The sequence below is a fragment of the Budorcas taxicolor genome, chromosome 5 (assembly GCF_023091745.1).
Source record: "Budorcas taxicolor isolate Tak-1 chromosome 5, Takin1.1, whole genome shotgun sequence".
Classification (NCBI taxonomy): Eukaryota; Metazoa; Chordata; class Mammalia; order Artiodactyla; family Bovidae; genus Budorcas; species Budorcas taxicolor.
Genome location: NC_068914.1, coordinates 125,791,404 through 125,813,050, shown reverse-complemented (window position 1 = coordinate 125,813,050; position 21,647 = coordinate 125,791,404). Strand labels below are relative to the sequence as shown.

At 39.0% G+C, this 21,647-nt stretch overlaps 1 protein-coding gene across 3 annotated transcripts in view; it reads left to right on the top strand.

Moving 5' to 3' along the window:
* The window catches only part of PPFIBP1 (PPFIA binding protein 1), a 199,401-nt gene that overhangs the window by 167,163 nt on the left and 10,591 nt on the right, over positions 1–21,647 (top strand). For 2 of the 3 annotated variants that reach the window (XM_052641467.1, XM_052641465.1), the window contains 10 exons: positions 1,355–1,509; positions 8,953–9,068; positions 9,637–9,681; positions 12,653–12,713; positions 13,041–13,070; positions 15,599–15,770; positions 16,247–16,279; positions 18,405–18,555; positions 18,814–18,942; positions 21,000–21,150. In XM_052641467.1, coding sequence (XP_052497427.1) covers positions 1,355–1,509; positions 8,953–9,068; positions 9,637–9,681; positions 12,653–12,713; positions 13,041–13,070; positions 15,599–15,770; positions 16,247–16,279; positions 18,405–18,555; positions 18,814–18,942; positions 21,000–21,150 — 1,043 coding nt within the window. The remainder of the gene's footprint in view (positions 1–1,354; positions 1,510–8,952; positions 9,069–9,636; positions 9,682–12,652; positions 12,714–13,040; positions 13,071–15,598; positions 15,771–16,246; positions 16,280–18,404; positions 18,556–18,813; positions 18,943–20,999; positions 21,151–21,647) is intronic. The other variant, XM_052641466.1, reaches the window with a different exon arrangement.

Genomic DNA, 21,647 nt, shown 5'->3' with positions numbered 1-21,647 from the left:
AGTTATCTGAATGAGTAAATAAACCTATAATTATCATGACAGTTCTCATCACTCAGCATTTTCTATGCCTTCACAAGAGTCTCTTTTAAGGAATATTACAGATTCTCTAATTAATTTTTACATAAAATTATTATGTAAATATTTTACATAGTAGTTTTGCATAGTCATAGTATTTGTAACATTGTTTGATTTTATAGAATCTCAATACTATAATGTTTCAAAATGAAAGAAGAGCAGATTAATTTCTGCAATTAGACTACATTGTAAAACTTTTAGAAAATAGAGAAAAGGGGTAAAAATCACTCAAAATTGCACTGGCATGATCGCTACTGGCATTTTCATGTAATTCTTTCTGCCTTTTTAATCTATGCATATAATAGTCTAGTTAAAAGAGAGAGTTTTTAACCCTGTACAGAAGAATTTTTATAAACCATTGGAAATTATGTCCTGTTCTAATGAAGAGTTTCATCAACAGTGCTTTCTCAGTAGGATTTATATTTACTTAGAAAATCCTCAGGCAATTCTAAGAATACCTCAATTCTAATAAAATTAGAGTAAAAATCTAATAAAACCTAAATTAAAAAGCTATGTCTAGTTAGTATCTTTAAACAAGTAAATGATTTGCCGTTCGGTGTTAAAGAGTAGTTGGAAGGACCATTCTGTTTTTTAAAAAAGAATGTCTGGCACTGTTGTTCAGCACTTAATCCTTTTCATTTCTAGACACATTAAAAAAAAAATTCTCAGTTGCTACTTTGCTGGTTATGTGATTGCTTTTTTCCATTAGATCATTATTCTTTCTGCTTTAAAATGAAATGAATGGCATAAAGAACCCTCTTAAGAAGGACCAAGAGTCATCATCTTTTCTCTTTTCTCTTTTCGCTTTGCACATTTTTTTCAAGAGCATAGTGGTGATGGAAATGGAGTTGTGTGTGACTCTGTTGCTGTTTAGAATCACTTTTGTACTACTGGAATTCCTCCACAAGTTATTTCTGAAGTGAACTATTTAAAGCCCCAAATGCTGCCACAAAATTATAGAAGGCTTGTCAGACTAAATTAGCTTTAATGCCAGTACTGTGAGTCCCTAGTCACATCTGTTAGACCACTATTGATTAATTGATCACCTCTATTAATACCAGTGCTGGGTACTCATGTGGCCCAAGAGCCCCTGGGCCTTAGGTGCTCCCAGTTTGAGATGCTGCTCCTAGGGCACATGTTGTTGCCCTTAGGGATGCCAGAAGTTGACTCTGATTTTTAAGGATCAGAAAACTCTTTATGTTCAGGATCATTGGGGTTCTTATCTTCCTCCAAGAGTGAAAAGCTGTTGCTGTCCACTCTGTGCTTCGTTGTTTCCTAGGCCAAGATGGCGACTTTGAAGACCTGCTTCCTTCCAGCTCATTCTCCACCCTGCTGGACGCACAGGGCTTTAGTGATCTGGAGAAAAACCTGTCGCCGACGCCAGTAAGGGGATCTCCCAGTCATGACCCATTTAACACAAGTGCTCCAGAAGAGGTATTTACAGACTTATTGTTTCTTCATGTTAAAGAGACTCTGTCACTGAAAGTTAAAGTGCTATTGACAGCATCAAAGACATGGATTCTTTTTTTTTCTTTTCTTTTTAATAGAAATTTATTTATTTTAATTGGAGGTTAATCACTTTACAATATTGTATTGGTTTTGCCATACATCAACATGAATCTGCCACGGGTGTACATGTGTTCCCCATCCTGAACCCCCCTCCCACCCCTCTTCCCATACCATCCCTCTGGGTCATCCCAGTGCACCAGCCCCAAGCATCCAGTATCATGCATCGAACCTGGACTGGCGATTCATTTCATATATGATATTATACATGTTTCAATGCCATTCTCCCAAATCATCCCACCCTCGCCCTCTCCCACAGAATCCAAAAGACTTTTCTATATATCTGTGTCTCTTTTGCTGTCTCGCATACAGGGTTGTCGTTACCATCTTTCTAAATTCCATATATATGTGTTAGTATACTGTATTGGTGTTTTTCTTTCTGGCTTACTTCACTCTGTATAATAGGCCCCAGCTTCATCCACCTCATTAGAACTGATTCAAATGTATTCTTTTTAATGGCTGAGTAATACTCCATTGTGTATATGTACCACAGCTTTCTTATCCATTCATCTGCTGATGGACATCTAGGTTGCTTCCACAAAGACATGGATTCTTTTCTCAGTTGGATCACAGACTTGCTTTGTCTTGGCAGTCATTATGACCTCTGGGTCTTTATTTGAAACATCTTTTTTCCCCCCTCTCTTTAATAAATAAAAGTTTGGTCAATTTGCAGCAACGTGGATGGATCTAGAGAGTGTCATACTGAGTGAAGTAAGTCAGACAGAGAAGGAAAAATATCACATGACATCCCTTATATGTGGAATCCAAAAAGAAATGATACAAATGATCTTACTTACAAAACAGAAATAGACTCACAGACTTGGAGAACAAGGTTATGGTTGCCAGGGGAAAAGATCAAGGAAAGGATACTTAGGGAGTTTGGAATGGACATGTATACACTGCTATACTTGAAATGGATAACCAACAAAAACCTACAGTATAGCACATGGAACTCTGCTCAGTGTTATGTGGCAGCCTGGATGGGAGGGGAGTTTGGGGGAGAATGGATACATGAATATGTATGGTTGAGTCCCTTTGCTGTTCAGTGGAAACTATCAACATTGTTTGTTAATTGGGTATCAGTTCAGTTCAGTTCAGTCACTCAGTCATGTCTGACTCTTTGCGACCCCAAGAATTGGGTATACCCCAATACAAAATAAAAAGTTTAAAAAGGAAAAAAATAAAGACTTGGACAATGTCAAAATCACTTATATAATTCGGGAAAGACATATGAATCCTTTGGAGGTGGATGTGGTCTTCAATATGAGATTATAATCTACTTACTAAAAACTAAGTAGGCAATGAGTAAAGTGGGGGCAAAGTGAGAGTATATAAATTTTAGTCACTTGTGATGGTAACACAGAAAGGTGATGGACTTCGGTTAACAAGCTAGGTATTGTGGAGCCAGGTATTGCGTGGAGGTACCCAAACTGGATGTCAGCAAATGAATTATCTACTAGCTTAGTTATGGCAAAACAATAAGAAGCAAATTGCCTTGACAGATTACACATTGGTTGCTTGATCACTTGGTAAATATGGTATCATCTGCATAAAAGATCTGCTTCGTGGGATCTGTAGTATTGGAAAATGCTTTAAAGCCGCAAACACCTTCCTATGGCCCTGTAAATTATCTTCACAAGGTGGAATGAAGAGAAGGGCCACATATTTTGTAGAAGGTGGAGATGCTGGCAGTACAGTAGACCAGATCCACAAGTCTTTTGAACTAGGGTGTCTACCATGATTATTTTTGTAATCTGATCAGTTAATAAATAGTGACTACTTTCAAATTAAAAAAAGAAGAAAATTTCCCCTTCAATTTGTTAAACTTGAAAAAAGCAGCTTGAGGGAAATGAACAGTCTTAAACTCACTTATATTACTTTCACTTCAAAGTGGCACCAAAATCTATTATTGTTATCCGCTGCACACCACCCCCAAAACTTTGTGGCTTGAACCACAACATTGGTTTTGCTGATGAATCTACAGTTTGGGCAGGGCTTGGCAGGAACATCATGTCTTTGCTCCCCTGGACATCAGCTGAAATGGTGAGAAAACTAGGGGCTTGAGTCATCTGAAGCCTACTCTGTTCACTTGTCTGGTGGTTGAGGCAGACTATTGACTAGGACTTCAGCTGAGACTCAGACTGGAACAACCGCGTGTGATTGCTTGGCTTCCTGTCGTGTACTGGTGGGTCTTAAGAATGAGCATCCCGAGGAGAGGACTGGGCAGATTTTACCACCTTTTGTGACTTATCTCAGAAGTCATGTAGAATCTCTTCTCCTATGGTCACAGGTCCATCCAGATTCAAAGAGTGGGAACATAGACTCTACCTCTTGATGAACAAGGGCCAATATCATAAAAATACATAGGATGGGATATATTGGGGCAACCATATTTGGCTGTCTGGCTCCAACAATTTATATCCCTCTCCCATGGAAAATAACATTCATCCCCTCTTCAAAGACCCCTCAGCCTCTTCCCAATTTGGCATCAGCATCCCTGGATCTTGTCATACAGATCAGGTCAAGTTATAGATGAAGCTCTTTGGGTCCATTTTCTTGGGCACAGCTTTGTGAATACCATTCCATTCTGTTTAAGGAACCTGGAACTTAAAGGACAAGCTGTCTGTCCTCCACACATCCAGCACACAGTGGTGGGATAGACATAATGTAGCTGCTGTATTCACTCCCATTGAAAAATAGAGAAATTCAAGACACATGTGTGTCACTAGTCCATAGCAATTCCATGGAGCCTAGTCCTCTAGGCGCTTGGCTTCCTTTTGAGCCATCCTTCTTTTTAATAAGAAGAAACCTGTATTTGCAGATGAGTAGTTTTCTGTTGTGGAGAAGGCAATGGCACCCCATTCCAGTACTCTTGCCTGGAAAATCCCATGGATGCCTCGAGGAGCCTGGTGGGCTGCCGTCTGTGGGGTCGCACAGAGTCGGGCATGACTGAAGTGACTTAGCAGCAGCAGCAGTTTTCTGTTGAATGTCCATTTAGGTCACAAAACCTTCATTTCTTCTCATTTTCTACTAGCTATATTCCCTTCAGTCTAAATTAACAGAATATTTTAAACATTTAGAATTTCTTATGAATCAATGTATAATTCACTGCATTAGATGAAATCATATCCACAAATATCTTCACAAAAAAGCCTTCATAACCTTAGGTTCCCTGTGAGGCCACTATGAGATATCCCTTTATCTTTAGAGTTTTTTGACCTGTTTGAAAGGTTCAAGGAGAGCATCACCTCAAATTTTCCTCTCTTAACAAAGCCATACCTGTGGCTTCATCTTAAGGCTGTTTTCCTGACAACACCTGTGCTTGATCTCGGCCTTGAAACCATTTCTTAATTTTAATATGTAGTGTTCCATCTAGGGAAACTAGGAATGAGAAACAGTTTAATTTTTCAATTAAATCTTGGCTCCTTTATATTTAACAGATCCTTCTTTGGTCATCTCTCTTCTAACATTTTATTATAGGGAATTGTGAGAAGGAATCAAATAGCATCTTTACTTTTTATATATGTTGCTCATAATTACATAATGAAAATACAAAATTTCAATTGAATGAGAAACAGTTCAATGAGAAAACAACATTTCTCTTAGCTGAAATGTGTCATTAAAAAGGTATTAATGAGAAGGGGAACTGCATGAAGGTAGTCAAAAGGTACAAAGGCTATTAGTAAGTACTAGGATGTGATGTACAACGTGATGACTACAGTTAACACTGTATTGTGTATTTGAAAGTTGAAAAGAGAGTACATCCTAGAAGTCCTCATCGTAAGGGAAAAACTTTTTCTTCACCTATCTATATGAGGTAATAAATATTAATTTAATGAAACTTAACTATGGCAATCACATAAAGTGTATGTAAGTCAAGTCATTATCCTGTACACCTAAAACTTTCACAGTGGCTATATGTCAGTTGTTGTTCAGTTGCCAAGTCATGTCCAAAACTTTTCAATCCTGTGACTTGCAGCACGCCAGGCTTCCCTGTCCTTCACTATCTCCCAGAGTTTGCTCAAACTCATGTCTGTTGAGTCGATGATGCCATCCAACTGTCTCATCCTCTGCTGCCGCCTTCTCCTCCCACCCTCAATCTCTCCCAGCAGCAGGGTCTTTTCCAGTGAGTTGGCTCTTCGCATCAGGTGGCCAAACTATTGGAGCATCAGCTTCAGCATCAGTCCTTCCAGTGAATATTCAGGGTTGATTTCATTTAGGATTTACTGGTTTGGTCTCCTTGCCATCCAAGGGACTCTCAACAGGCTTCTTTAGCACCACAATTCGAAAACATCAATTCTTTGGCACTCAGCAGTTTTTCTGGTCCAGCTCTCACATCTGTACATGACTCCTGGAAAAACCATAGTTTTGACTATGTAGACCTTTGTTGGTGAAGTGATATCTCTGCTTTTTAATACACTGTCTAGGTTTGTCATAGATTTTTTTAATAAAATTGATAGGGAAAAAAAACCTATGGAATTAGTTAAGGAATAAGAATTATTTTAGAGGGAAAAATTCTCTAGTTGTTAAATATTTACACTAAAAGAAAAAATACTGTATGATGGCCACGGCATGTGCTCCATTTGTTTAAAGCAGCTGCTGTTCCATATGGGACATACCCGGATAACCTCATATCTTTACCAAAAAAGTCTTCACTATGTGAATTGTAGGTTAATGACAGATACTGTTTGGAAGCACAAGCTGGAATCAAGATTGCCAGGAGAAATATCAATAACCTCAGATATGCAGATGACACCACCCTTATGGCAGAAAGTGAAGAGGGACTAAAAAAGCCTCTTGATGAAAGTGAAAGAGGAGAGTGAGAAAGTTGGCTTAAAGCTCAACATTCAGAAAATGAAGATCATGGCATCTGGTCCCATCACTTCATGGGAAATAGATGGGGAAACAGTGGAAATAGTGGCTGACTTTATTTTTCCGGGCTCCAAAATCACTGCAGATGGTGACTGCAGCCATGAAATTAAAAGACTCTTACTCCTTGGAAGAAAAGTTATGAGCAACCTAGGTAGCATATTGAAAAGGAGAGACATTACTTTGCCAACAAGTTCTGTCTAGTCAAGGCCATGGTTTTTCCAGTAGTCATGTATGGATGTGAGAGTTGGACTGTGAAGAAAGCTGAGTGCTGAAGAATTGATGCTTTTGAACTGTGGTGTTGGAGAAGACTCTTGAGAGTCCCTTGGACTGCAAGGAGATCCAACCAGTCCATTCTGAAGGAGATCAGCCCTGGATGTTCTTTGGAAGGAATGATGCTAAAGCTGAAACTCCAATAGTTTGGCCACCTCATGTGAAGAGTTGACTCATTGGAAAAGACTCTGACGCTGGGAGGGATTGAGGGCAGGAGGAGAAGGGGACGACAGAGGATGAGATGGCTGGATGGCATCACCGACTCGATGGACGTGAGTCTGAGTGAACTCCGGGAGTTGGTGATAGACAGGGAGGCCTGGTGTGCTGCGATTCATGGGGTCGCAGAGAGTCAGACACGACTGAGCGACTGAATTGAACTGAACTGAAATGAAATTTGGAACAAGAATGATTTTAGGATGACTGAAGATGTTCAGCCTCATCTTTAAAGAAAAGTCAGGAGGGCAATCTGAGGTTGGAGTGAAAGCCCTAAATTTTGAAAGGAAATCTAGAAAATGGGTCAATTTGCTAGTATAGCTATTTTTCCCAAGGAAGGAACCCAAGGAAATGAGTGCACGTCCGAAAATGGGTATGGTGGTTAAATAAATTGCCTAGAATGAATCATAATGATTCAAACTGAAAAAAGTGATAATGAAGTAATCTATTTTATAATAATATTACTTGTTAAGGAACAAAATTCAGCTGGGTAAACTTTAAAGATCTGTTGGCTTTATTCAGTGATTCATGAATCCAGCAGCATCCCATCAGCTGTTATAGTCAGAGTGGAGCAGAAAAGGGAAGTCTTACTTGGCCTGTGCTGATTGGTGTAACGCAGGGTTATTCCTTTACATAGAATAGAGGTCTTGGGTCCCAGCCAGGTAACTTGTGCTGAACAGGAAGTGCTGACTGGTTGACCTAGTCCTTCCTTGTCTTGGAAAGCTGAGCATAGAAAATGTAGTTATGTCCAGGCTTGCTAATATAGGGCTTAGCATGAGTGACTCCATCTTGTGCCCAATCCTTAACAGACTTCACATTTTATAACTTTTTCTAGTATCAGAATGGGACTGCCACTCAGTAACTGAAACAAATCTCATAAAGCTGTTTTTGTTGCCTATTTAAGTAAGTGAGTTTGTTGGTGGGTCAGGGACATTGATTGGGCTTTCAGTGGCAGGAGTGAGCTGGCATCAGTTGTGTGTGGTTGTGAAGGTGAGCCTGTTGTTGACTGGTTGGCACTCAGAAGTGTGTTCCTGGCCTGGGTCCCTACCTGACTAACTTACTCCCAGAAGCCAAGAGCTGTCTTGGATTGTTGACTTTCAAAAGTGAGTTCATTGAGGTAAGTTTTTTCCATTTTATACTGGAATTTTTTTTTAAGTGCTTCATTTATTTCTTCATGGCGTGGCTCACAATCTAACTGCTCTCTAGTTGTCAGAAATTACTGAAAACCTGTGTTTAGAAAGCCTTTCACAAAATCCATCCTTAGAATATACAAAGCATTTGGGGAAGAAAATATATTATGCTTTTTTGTTGTTTTTGCTATAATATTGTTACTACTAAGCTTTGTGTTTTAAGTAGTGTACCCACAAAATCTATTATAATTTGTTTTAATGACACTTTTCATCAGTTCTGTTAACTGAAGTTAGTTAACCTGTGCACATATAGAATAATTAACTACCATATTAGACTAATGGTAGAAATTAAAGTGAAAATAGTGCTTTGTTTACAAAACTCTTTAACCAAATTTCATCTACAATTATTGCAACCCTGTAAGGTAGGCATTGACATTATCATTTTATAGGGGAGAAAATGAATGCACAGTTAAGTGACTTGCCTAAGGTCAAGTTCGCTTAGTCAAGTGTGTCAGGGCCAAGATGTCAATCAGGGCTTAACGTGGTTAGGATTTACTGTTAACTTCTTAATGGTATTTATTATGTCTTCTTCTCAATATTCGGTGTCTTCTTCAAATGCACATTAACTTCTTCTGAATGTTTCCTCTGATTACCACATCTGGGTGTTTATGTCCTAAAACCATTTTATCAATATAAGGATAGAGTTCTAAACACAGGTGTATGAAATTTTAGCAATAGACCACTTGTCGTATTTATCTCTTTGTTACTCTGTGACTTATGTTCTGTTTGATGGATTGATTTGAGGTTTTTTATTATTACATTACAGTTCCACACCAGCATCTTGCAAGTTTCAATCCCTTCATTATTGCCAGCATCTAAAGGCTTGGAAACTTCTGAAAAAGCAAAATTGCCTTCTAAGCCAGAGACTTCATTTGAGGAGAGGTATGTCATTTATGACCTAACACTGCAATATGAATACTCAAAAAAGTAGATCCACCAAAAGCAGGAGTGGCCTGCATTTATTTATAGACGTAATCTTTTACCCAGAGAAGCAAGAAACAGCAAGACACAGGCCAGGGAGGCCCACAGCAGTTCTGAATTATTAAAATAAGAGGTGTGAAGCAGGAAGTAACTGGAGGTTCGGCCGGGGAAGTATGCTGATCAGGTTAGAGAGGGAACTTGGCTTGTATATCCTAGGTCCCAGGTGGTCATCAAAGGGCTGCAAGGAGAATAGCAACAGTCATGTTCCTGAGGCTGTTTGAAAGATGTTGTCAAGGAGCCAAGACAAGGATCCGATAGTCTCTCCCTGGGCAAATGGAATGTGGGGAGAATGTGTTCCCAAATTAATTGCCTAATCTTTCAATTAGACTAAATAAAATTAAGTAGAATATCAAAAGAGAGAGAAGTAACTGTTTTTGCACAATTTTTTCATTGACAGTTTTGTTCACTTGGAATATATAGTCTTTTTTTTTTCATAAATCTCATCAATTTTTTTCTTGCAATATTTTAGTGATGGAATTGGTTCTGCTGAAACTCAACTGTGTGATAGTCTTGCGTAAGTTCTGTTTTATCAAATATGAAAAATATGATTGCTGCTTGGGACACAAAAAGTGTCTGTTACACTAACAATGATTAGTATTAGAAGCAGGTGACCCTGAGGCCTGCATAAGTGAATGCAGCCATAATGACTGGAGCGGGTGGGGGTGGGGGTTGTGAAGAAACAAATAAATACTTGCTCTTTTACCATTATTTCATGCCAGCTTTCTGCTGATCTTGAGCCTTCCTTCATCAATTTTCATGTGAAGTTCAGTGCTTTAATTTTCATTTTTGTACTGACCTATATTTTGAGTATGTCTGTCAGAAAAGCATCACAGCAGCTGGTAAGGCTGCTCTGGTATTTTGTACTTTCAGCTTAATAAGCTGACCTAATGGCTACATTTATCCAAGTTAAAGTCTGGGTGAAATTAGGAAAATATTTTCAGAACTATACTCAAAGATGGCATCTTTTTTCTCCATTATTATTTTTTTATTTAGTAGTTGACATTTCTAGTAACTTATTTACACATAAATACATGAGAAATGCCTTTTAAAAGTTTGTTAGTATATTCCATTATTCTGTATCTTCAGTTCACTTCAGTTCAGTCACTCAGTCGTGTCCGACTCTTTGTGACCCCATGAATCGCAGCACGCCAGGCTTCCCTGTCTGTCCATCACCATTACCCGAAGTTCACTCAGACTCACATCCATCAAGTTGGTGATGCCATCCAGCCATCTCATCCTCTGTCATCCCCTTTTCCTCCTGCCCCCAATCCCTCCCAGCATCAGAGTCTTTTCCAGTGAGTCAACTCTTCACATGAGGTGGCCAAAGTACTGGAGTTTCGCTTTAGCATCATTCCTTCCAAAGAACATCCAGGGCTGATCTCCTTCAGAATGGACTGGTTGGATCTCCTTGCAGTCCAAGGGACTCTCAAGAGTCTTCTCCAACACCACAGTTCGAAAGCTTCAATTCTTCGGTGCTCAGCTTTCTTCACAGTCCAACCCTCACATCCATACATGACTACTGGAAAAACCATAGCCTTGACTAGACGGACCTTAGTTGGCAAAGTAATGTCTCTGCTTTTTAATATGCTATCTAGGTTGGTCATAACTTTTCTTCCAAGGAGTAAGCATCTTTTAATTTCATGGCTGCAGTCACCATCTGCAGTGATTTTGGAGCCCCAAAAAATAAAGTCAGCCACTATTTCCACTGTTTCCCCATCTATTTCCCATGAAGTGATGGGACCAGATGCCATGATCTTCGTTTTCTGAATGTTGAGCTTTAAGCCAACTTTTTCACTCTCCACTTTCACTTTCATCAAGCGGCTTTTTAGTTCCTCTTCACTTTCTGCCATAAGGAGAGTGTCATCTGCATATCTGAGGTTATTGATATTTCTCCTGGCAATCTTGATTCCAGCTTGTGCTTCTTCCAGCCCAGCGTTTCTCATGATGTACTCTGTATAGAAGTTAAATAAGCAGGGTGACAATATACAGCCTTGACATACTCCTTTTCCTATTTGGAACCGGTCTGTTGTTCCATGTCCTGTTCTAACTGTTGCTTCCTGACCTGCATACAGATTTCTCAAGAGGCAGGTCAGGTGGTCTGGTATTCCCATCGCTTGAAGAATTTTCTGCAGTTTATCGTGATCCACACAGTCAAAGGCTTTGGCATAGTCAATAAAGCAGAAATAGATGTTTTTCTGGAACTCTCTTGCTTTTTCCATGATCCAGCAGATGTTGGCAATTTGATCTCTGGTTCCTCTGCCTTTTCTAAAGCCAGCTTGAACATCTGGAAGTTCACAGTTCATGTATTTCTGAAGCCTGGCTTGGAGAATTTTGAGCATTCCTTTACTAGCGTGTGAGATGAACACAGTTGTGCGGCAGTTTGAGCATTCTTTGGCATTGCCTTTCTTTGGAATTGGAATGAAAACTGACCTTTTCCAGTCCTGTGGCCACTGCTGAGTGTTCCAAATTTGCTGGCACACTGAGTGCAGCACTTTCACAGCATCATCTTTCACGATTTGAAAGAGCTCTACTGGAATGCCATCACCTCCACTAGCTTTGTTCATAATGATGCTTTCTAAGGCCCACTTGACTTCACATTCCAGGATGTCTGACTCTAGGTGAGTGATCACACCATCATGATTATCTTGGTTGTGAAGATCTTTTTTGTACAGTTCTATATATTCTTGCCACCTCTTGTTAATATTTTCTGCTTCTGTTAGGTCCATACCATTTCTGTCCTTTATCGAGCCCATCTTTGCATGAAATGTTCCCTTGGTATCTCTAATTTTCTTGAACAGATCTCTTAGAGCAAAGTTATTTATTCTCTCTTGTTTTTAAATTGGTCACATATTCCTGCTTTCAGTTTGAGTAACAACAGCTGCATATAATTGAATGCAGCTTATGAGAAGAGCAAGACTTTCCCAGGTGTTCACACTGTCACTGTGCTTTCACTAAGGTTTTATACAAATTTTTATCACAACAGGGATTCCTCTATTATGCTTCAGTAGGACTGTAAAATAAAGTGCTTTGCCAGACTCAGAAAACTGATTCCTTTGTGAACTGAAAAGTAATACTTTTTCATCCTTTATATTCATTAGAAGGATTAATATAAAAAGTACACAACCATTTTAAAAGTTCCTGGTGTAAATGTGTATATGCAAAGGAGGCACCACTAGCCTGTGGAAAACACTGGTTTATTTTTGAACATTGACATCACAGGATAGTCCTAAGTGTTTTTCCAGCCATTCTAATGTTCGCAGGACAGTTAGAGTTATTGGCGGGACAGTTAACCACCCCTGCTTTTAAAAGAACTAAACATTATAATTTAGTTAAGCACATAAATGTCTGTCTGAATCCAGATTTTCTTTTATTACCAGGACTCCATTCACATGCAATTTTAGTTTCTTTCTAAGGCATTATACTTAGAAGCAGTGGCACCAGAGCCACTTACTATTAATCATAATTATTATTGTTGTTATTTTTAGAATTTCGAGTTTGCAGAAGTCTAGCAGCCTGGGCAATCTGAAGAAAGAGTCATCAGACGGGGTTGGTCCTGTGTTTTTTCTGTCTGTTACCCTGAGGTGAAATATTTAGGGATCTTCATCTTGTCCCGTTTGTGGTTTCAATAATGGAAAAGTATTAGATACTGCAGTTAATGATAAATAATAAGGAATATGAGTGTAAAGGATTGAAAGTAGAACATAAAGTCAAACGTGGAGACATTAATAAAGTATTGCAGAAAGTAAGTAAAGATGAGATTTTGTAGCCCTGAAATAGATGTAAATTTATTTTAATTTGTTGAATTATATGTGAGAAATTCTAAATCGATTAATTCCTATAACAATATTTAACTACTATTGTCCTTTTGAACAGGAAAAGGAGTCTATTCCAAAGCCTTCCGAAGTAAGTTTTATGTCCAGATTACAATGTAGAAATGTTTGAGAAGTCTAATACATGCGTCAGACTTCTTAATACATAATGCATAAGATTGCTTAATATATAAAACATAAGACTACTTAAATGTCTCTAATAAAGCAAAATTCTTAGAACCTGCAAAACAAGCCAAATGAATCTAGCTCAACACAAAAGTTCACATATTATATGATCTCACTTATGTAAAATACCAGAATAAGTAAATCCATAGAGATAGAACACAAATTGGCTGTTGCCAGGAGTGGAGGAGAGAGGATGGGGAGAAACTGCGTAGTGCATAAGGGGTTTTACTTTAGAATGATGGAGATGTTTTAGAACCAGGTAGAGGTGTTGGTTCCAACACCATGAATGTACTGAATGCCTCTGCACTGCTCACTTTAAAATCATTACTTTTGTCTTCGCTGGTCCAGTAACTGAGACTCCGCACTTCCAATGCAGGAGTCATGGGTTTGATCCCTGGTTGGGGAATCAAGAACCCACAAGCCATGTGGCACAGCCAAAAATTAAAATAGTTACTCTTATGTTATATGACTTTCACATCAATAAGAACAAAATAAAGGCGAAGCTCCGAACTCTTGGCTATGCTAGTTGATGACAGTAACAACCAAACCTGGGTTTCCTTACACTTCACAAAAATTCCTTCTTAGAAAGATCACCAGCTGTTTATAACCAGTGTCTATCCACAGCAGACATGCTGGTATTTTAAAGGCATCGTCAACATGGGTTCTGGCTCTTCTTTATTGTTTTTCAAATGTTAGCCTTGCACAGGTCACAGTCTGGTAAGCACGCTCTCTCCAGATGCAGTCTCTCGACTGTTGGCTCTTACTGCCTTGAGTCATGAGTAGGTGTAACTGACAAAGCACAGAAAGTAGATCCAGTCCCAATTCAAGTCATTATTCTTTTTGTCTTGCTAATTCAGTAAGTGATGTGAAATGATTTTGATATAGAGCATTGAGACATAGATAACAGAATCAATGAGTTGTGGCATCTGTACCTGTTTAGTTACTATGAATGGTAGAAATGTAGAGAAAAATAGCTACCTTAAAAGCTTGTTTCTCTCTGTTTGCTCTTCTTTCTTGCCTTTCTCTTGTCCTTCTCTCTATTTTTGCAAAAAAGAGAGAGAGGACAAGAGATGTTCACGAAATGAGAACATGCAGACAAAAGAATCCTTGGATAATACTGAAACAGTATAATTATCAATTTAAATAACCAGAAAGCTCAAAATTAAGTTACAGGCAGACCTCGGAGATATTATAGGTTCAGGCCCAGGCTGCCACAATAAAGCAAAGATGGCAGTAAAGTGAGTCACACAGATGTTTTGGTTTCCCAGTGTGTATAAAAGCTATATTTACATTATACTACCATAATCTATTACATCTGCAGTAGCATGATATGAACAAAAACCATGTACATACCTTCATTAAAAGGTGCTGGAAAATGCTAACCATGATCTGAACCTCAGCAGGCTGTCGCCTTTTTACAATAGTAACATCAAAGGTCACTGATCACAGATTTCCCTAACAAATATAATATTAATGGAAAAGTTTGAAAGATTGAGAATTACCAAAATGTGTCATGGAGACACAATGTGAGCACATGCTTTTGGAAAAATAGCACTAATGCAGGGCTGCCACACACTTGCAGTTTGTTAAAAACACAATATCGGCAAGGCACAATAAAGGGTGATGCAATAAAATGAGGTATGCCTGTATTTAAAGTCACAGTTAAAATTCTTGATATGGATTTTGAAATATTGTGAGGATCTGAAGTGGCTTCTGAATCAATCAAGATAAATTTAATTTCAGTGTATATAGTTTTAATGGTTAATCAAATTTGAATGTATCGCAGTCATTGAAAACTGGTAATCCATGTTTGGTAACTTGAAGGTGAGATATGAATATAACCCAGAACCCCATTTCAGAATTATATATCTTAAATAGTTGCTGATTGTGCTTTCATTTTATCATTAATTCTTTGAGAGGAAATATTTAACTGGAGTAGAAAAGTTCTTATACTGCTGGTATAGAAGGTCAGAACTAATGTCTACTTTATAGAATAATTACATTGTATTGGGATTTTATTGTTGTAATTATAAAGACTATGAACTATATCATAACCAGTTCTTTGTCATGATTGTTAGGAAAGTAGGAAATCTACCACTACTCCAGTGATGTAAAGTTTTATCTCTGCGTCTTTGAGGGAATGAGGCAAATAAAATTAAAATTAAATTCGAGAATATCTATATCTATCCTAAATACTTAAAGCCCTAGACACATGGATTAAGATTGGTGATGACCACGTTTGTGTTGTTGTTCCTTAAGTAAAAATCAGAATTGACTTTTTAAACTTCTAACAGGACATTTGACATTCATGGTGAATGTGTTAGTTCAGTAATCCTTTGTTAACTAGAGTCACGTGTGTAACGTATTTGGTACTGCTGTGTACCAGTAATTATGCGTGTTCATGCTGTGTCACAGTCGTCACTACTTCTCTCTCAGGATAAAGCTCCGGTAGAGAGCAGTCCCTTTGGGACCCTCCCTCCCAAAGCTCCAGGACATGATGCTTCCGGGGATGACAATCCCTTTGGCACTCGGAAAGCCAGATCTTCCTTTGGTCGTGGTTTTTTTAAAATCAAAAGTAACAAGAGGACAGCAAGCGCGCCAAACTTGGGTATGTGTGGCCAAAATGCCATTTCCTTAATTCTTCCAGAGTCAGGAAAAGATCAGTCTCTTTCCTTATTCATCTATCTGTACATTTCTTTTTCTCAGAAATGAAGGTGAATGACTTGGGGGGAAAAGTAAATAAAAAAATGCTTCCACAGGCTTATTTCAGAGGTAAAGATAGCTTGGTGTGGACTCTCTCACTCTGCTCCCTGTTCTGGGTGTAAACTTAGAGGAAAAACCAAAACCTGTGGCTCTCTCTGACATCATTACAAGCAGCTTCCCATCTACTCTGAAAGCGGATAAATTCACCCCGTATTGACACTGCTAATAGAGTCTGTGTGTAGCATCGGAAGCACAGTGTGGCACCCCTCTCACTGTGTGTATTTTGTGAGTAGGAGTTTGATATGTGTTTCATTTTGTCATTCCCCTGTGTTTTCTCCATTGGGCTGCGTGTGATTGTGTGCGTTGTTGGGATTTCTGAAGATCGTAAACGAAGTGCCAGTGCACCCACCTTAGGTACCGTACCCCTGCATGCCTGCCTTTGCCAGCGCTGTGCTCCCAACCGAGCTAATCCCTGCTCTTGGCATCTTGATCACTAGACAGCGAGCTGGCAGCATCAAAAAATGGAGTCCTCTACTCCAGAGGTTTCCTTCCATCTTCCGCTCACCAGGACTCTCTGTAGAGCCTCCGCTTCTAAGCCTAAATGCTGCTGTAACCCATGCTAATGGCACCTTGCAAGCAGCTCTGTGAAGACCTAGATGTGCCCAGTGGCCGGCAAAGTGCAGGGCAGGAGTGTCCTGGCGTCATAAATCGAGCTCCTTCACCCCAAAGTACATCACATCACACTAACTCCCAGGGCCTTGCACTTCCTCCTCGATGGTAACATTTCCCCAGACTCCAGGAAGAAATGTTTTTAGCTGAACAGGTCTGTGGAAAACACTGAAAATGATCATTTTAGACTTACTTCTCTTAGAGGAACATCCTTCTGACATATTACTTTGAAGATGGAGGTGACATTTAGTTATAGCAATATCTGAGGAATTACCCCCAAAGCGATTTTAGGAGAGGGAAAGCTCAGTTTTCCTTTTTAAAGAATACAGTGGTAGGGAGGTTATCCTCAGAATAAATAAAAACAGGATGCTTTTAAAATGAGGGAGAGCTGGGCAGCATTTTCAGAGACCCCAGTACCTCTATCGTGGCTGTAGGGTTTGAATGGATAGATTCCTTTGGATTTTCCCAGTGGGTCCTGTTACCTTGTATAGGTATCCATATATTAATATGGGTCAACAAAAGTGACTTCTCTCTCTTCATTGCCTTAAATGTCCAGCATATACACAGGATGAATGAAAATGATCTATCCAGACAACTGTTCTCAAATGTGTTTGCATCTTTCTTAGGAGAAATGTATTGTTGATACTGAGAGGCCAGTCAATGCTGCTTACCATAACCTGTAATCACAGCTCTGCTTCATAGACAAGTCAGCCTCTGCAACTTTTAGATCTTGCTGAAACACTGTCCCTGTGATTTTTGTACTTTTACTTTGCTCTGTAAAAGTGCGTGTTCTCACATCGAGGAATCAGCATCCTTGTGTTTGCTAGTGTGAGATCGACACCTAAACAAATGAGGAGAGTTGATGCTGGGAAGTCTGAGGATAACAGATTTGGGTGTTACTCTTTTAAAGCAAAATCAACAGGCACTAGTTTCCTATCAAAAGAAAAATAATTTTAATAAGAAAAATTTATGACTATCCAGTTCATTCTTTTCTTAGTTCCTGGAACATAACAGGTTATAATTAAGAATAAATTTCTTAAATAAAGAATTCCCAGAACTTGGTAACCAACTTGATGTAAATGCCAAAGGGGAGAAGGGAATGAAAAGCAAATGACAAAGAGGTTAGACTGGAGTAACAGGCAGAAAATTACCTGGTATTAATGAAATATGAAATAAGAAAATGTAAAAGAAGACTCTCAGGAAAATTGGATGGATTTGTTAAGTCCCAGGTACTCTTGGCACATCAAATTGGGAATATCCACTGACATTCAGATACTGAAGCTGGGGGGAGAGATTTTTAGGCTCAGAGATTCTGATACCAGTTGCTTTGTTCATGAAATGAGCAAAGCCATCATTTCGTGCTGAGCATAGAGTGAGTGAGTCTGTTAAAAGATCCTGCAGAAGGAACCCAGGAGAGAATCTTGGAGTGAAAGAGGAAGAGAAAACAGCGCTACAGCAAAGAAATTTTCAGATGGCAGATCTAGGAGCTTGTTATGTCAGGAAGCTAAAGGAGGTGATGGCTTTGTAGGAAGTAGTCAACAGTACCAAGCGCTGCAGTAATTTCGAGAATGATTTCATTATGGATTCAAATCAGTTAAGGAAAGAGTATGGTAATGCTATTTTACCTTTGATCTCAAAGAAGATATAATTTCCAAGTTAATAAACTTGATACACAACACAGTAGATGGTAGAGTAGGATGTAGATTTGTATTCCATTTTTAATATTTGCAGGGTGCTCTTTCTAAGTCACTGGTTTATAGATCAACAGAAGAAGAATTCTTAATAGTTGCTTAAACCGCGGCAGTTAACATCTAGGCATGTTCACCCATGTTTTAAAATTCATCAAGTGTGTATTCTGTTCTTGGAATAGCTGAAACAGAGAAGGAGACACCGGAGCACCTAGATCTGGCTGGTGTATCTTCTCGGCCGAAAAATTCACAGGGAAGTAGTGCCTTCCAGATGTCTCCACCATCTCCAGATTCCAAAAAAAAATCCCGGGGTATTATGAGACTCTTCGGAAAGTAAGTAACAGAGCTTTGTCTTATATGTGGCTCAAATGTAGGGATGATTGGCAAACTGGCTAAAAATGGTTACAACATTTTAGGGCTTTTGTGATCCTTTTACAGAGGGAAGATTGTGACGGGATTCATTAACTCTTTGAGTCTCAAAGTTTAAATCCAAATGTCTTTTCTAACCATACATACATAAGCATCAGTTTAAAATGTTCAAATTAAAGTCAAAGACATCTTCAGGTCTAATGTGCTGTGTCTTCTTTACAGGCTTAGGAGAAGTCAGTCCACTACATTCAACCCAGATGACATGTCCGAGTCTGAATTCAAAAGAGGAGGGACAAGGGCAACTGCGGGGCCCCGATTGGGTTGGTCTCGTGATTTGGGACAGTCTAACAGGTAGGAGCAGCCACATGAATGGACATTTGCATCACCTCCCAAGCATCAAGATCTTGTGAGCATCTGCAGTGTTATTATTGACCCTGGGTTAGACAGCTGAATCCATTGCTTACTGCTGCACCTATGGAAGCTTCTGTCATCTTTAGACCAGTGCTGTTTGGCTGTGGTTAATGAGGAACTATACAGAAGATGAGGGCTCTGTGAGCTAGGCGAGTAACCTGAGCTGAAATGTCAGCAACATCTGTACTAGAATGGCTCTTGGATTTAAATTTTACATAAAAAATAATTATAGGAACTCTAAAGCATAGCTCTGGAAAGATGGGAAAGTGTAGTGGTTAAGAATAGGTTCTACAGACTTGTGGTTGCCAAGGGGAAGAGGAGATGGGGGAGGGATGGAGTGGAAGTTTAGGATTAGCGAATGCAAACTAGTATATATATGATAGATAAACAACAAGGTCATACGGTATAGCACAGGGAACCATATTCAAAAGCCTATAATAAACTGTAATGGAAATGAATATGAAAATATATATATATATTTATATATCTAAATTACTTAACTTCACACTAGAAACTAACACAGCATTGTAACTCAACTATAATTAAGGGGGAAAAAAAAAAGAGAGAATAGGTTCTAGAGATAGACTACTTGGACCTGATTTCTGACTTCACCACTTCTTGTAAGCTGAGTGGCCTTAACCAATTACTTTCATGCTCTCTGCCTCTGTTTCCCATAGTATGAGTTAGTACTTACCCCCAAAAGATGATTGTGATGATTGAATGAGTTGATAAGCTCTAAGTATCTGGCAAAAAAATAACTGTTCAGTGTACATTAACAGGGCTTCCCTGGTGGCTTAGTCGGTAAAGAATCTGCCTGCAATGCAGGAGACCACCTGCAGCACAGGAGACCTGGGTTTGATCCCTGGGTCAGGAAGATCCCGTGGAGAAGGAAATGACAACCCACTCCAATATTCTTACCTGGGGAATTCCATGGATAGAGGAGCCTGGCGGGCTACAGTCCATGGGGTTGCAAGAGTCGGGAACGACTTAGCAACTAAACCACCAAACATTAACAGTTAATATATAATGTGAAAGCACTTAAAAGACATACATGCTTTCAGAATTCAGTTTATCAGGACTGTGTACTGTTAAGACTCTTAAGAACTTTTCCTACACCTTTATCCCAGTTTAGGGCTGGTTTGGAACTGCTCCACAGACTTGCTAAACATCAAAGGGTGTGGTTGGCAAACATATAGCACAAGTCATTGATACTAAATCTTTAAAAAGAAAATAGGCTTGAAACCTTTCACACATGGTCCCTCCCACCAGGCAGAACACTGGGCACCGGTTTCGTCAAGGAGGAAACTCTTTGGCCTTCTTCAAACACGGAGCAGTCTCGTTTGCCATATGTTCTCTTGTACACAGTAGAGGAGCTCTTTGTGCTGTTCTAAAAAGAAATTTTCTTATTCGTTGCCACACTGTTTTTTGTCCAAACAAGAATGCTATTTGTAAAAATAGCATAAGAAGCTAATACAATATTATAAATCAACTAGATTCCAGGTTAAAAATTAATTTAAAAATAGCAAAAGAAAGCAAAAATTTACTTTGATTGCACTATCTCACACTCAGGAATGGCATATTGCCCTCTTTTCATTGAATACCACGTGGAGAGAAATTGTAGTTCTACTAAAGTTAATTCAAGTTAGACTTGAGTTCCTTCAGTCTGATCTAGTGTTCTCTGAAGATTCAGCCTCTAAACAACATTGGTTGGTACTAGTATAATACCTTGATCTGTGCGTTTAACTCAGTCTTCTTCCATAGAACAAGGTCTTCCTAAGTCATGTTGAATCTTTTGTGGCTTTGTTTGACACAAGGGAGCGTTCATCTCCCTTGTGAGGAAGTATCATTTCCTTCACCAAATACATCCTAAAAATTAGACTTTTCATAGTCAGATGGGAATCTCTGTATCTATTAAACATACAGTTGTTCCACTTTCATGATAAGTTACAGGATTGGCTTTGAATTGTTTTTTCATATGATTGTTCATTTTCCCTTAGTGACTTGGATATGCCATTTGCCAAGTGGACCAAGGATCAGGTTTGCAGTTGGCTGGTGGAACAGGGCTTGGGCTCCTACCTGAATTCTGGCAAGCACTGGATTGCATCTGGCCAGACACTTTTGCAGGCTTCTCAACAAGACCTAGAGAAGGTGAATGCCTCTATTTTGTTTATGCATTGGAGACAGAGAGAAAATGTGAACATAGGCTTGTTTTATTTTCCAGAAAGGGAAGTGAGTAGGGCTAGTAAGTACTCTGCAAAAAGCTTGAGTTCCCTGCTTTGTGCTTATTTTATCTCATGGACTTAAAAAGGGAGGACCTGGTCTTAATGATTCCTTTGAGACACTTAAGCCACTGGGCATTTTAATGAAAGAATCATTATAGAGCCATAATCATAAAGTTTCAGTTCATATTCTCAAAACCATTCTGTGGCTTTATCATTGGTCCATCTTCTCAATGTAATATGTGCAATTCAGTTGCACTTTGCACAAGGGAGAAAAGCCCTTCATTTTATGTCCAGTTATTTAACATTTCTTCCCAGTTATTTAACATCTGGTGCAAAATAAGAGTGGGCTTCCCAGGTGGCATTAGTGGTAAAGAACCCATCTGCTAATGCATGTTAGATATAAGAGATGTGGGTTCAATCCCT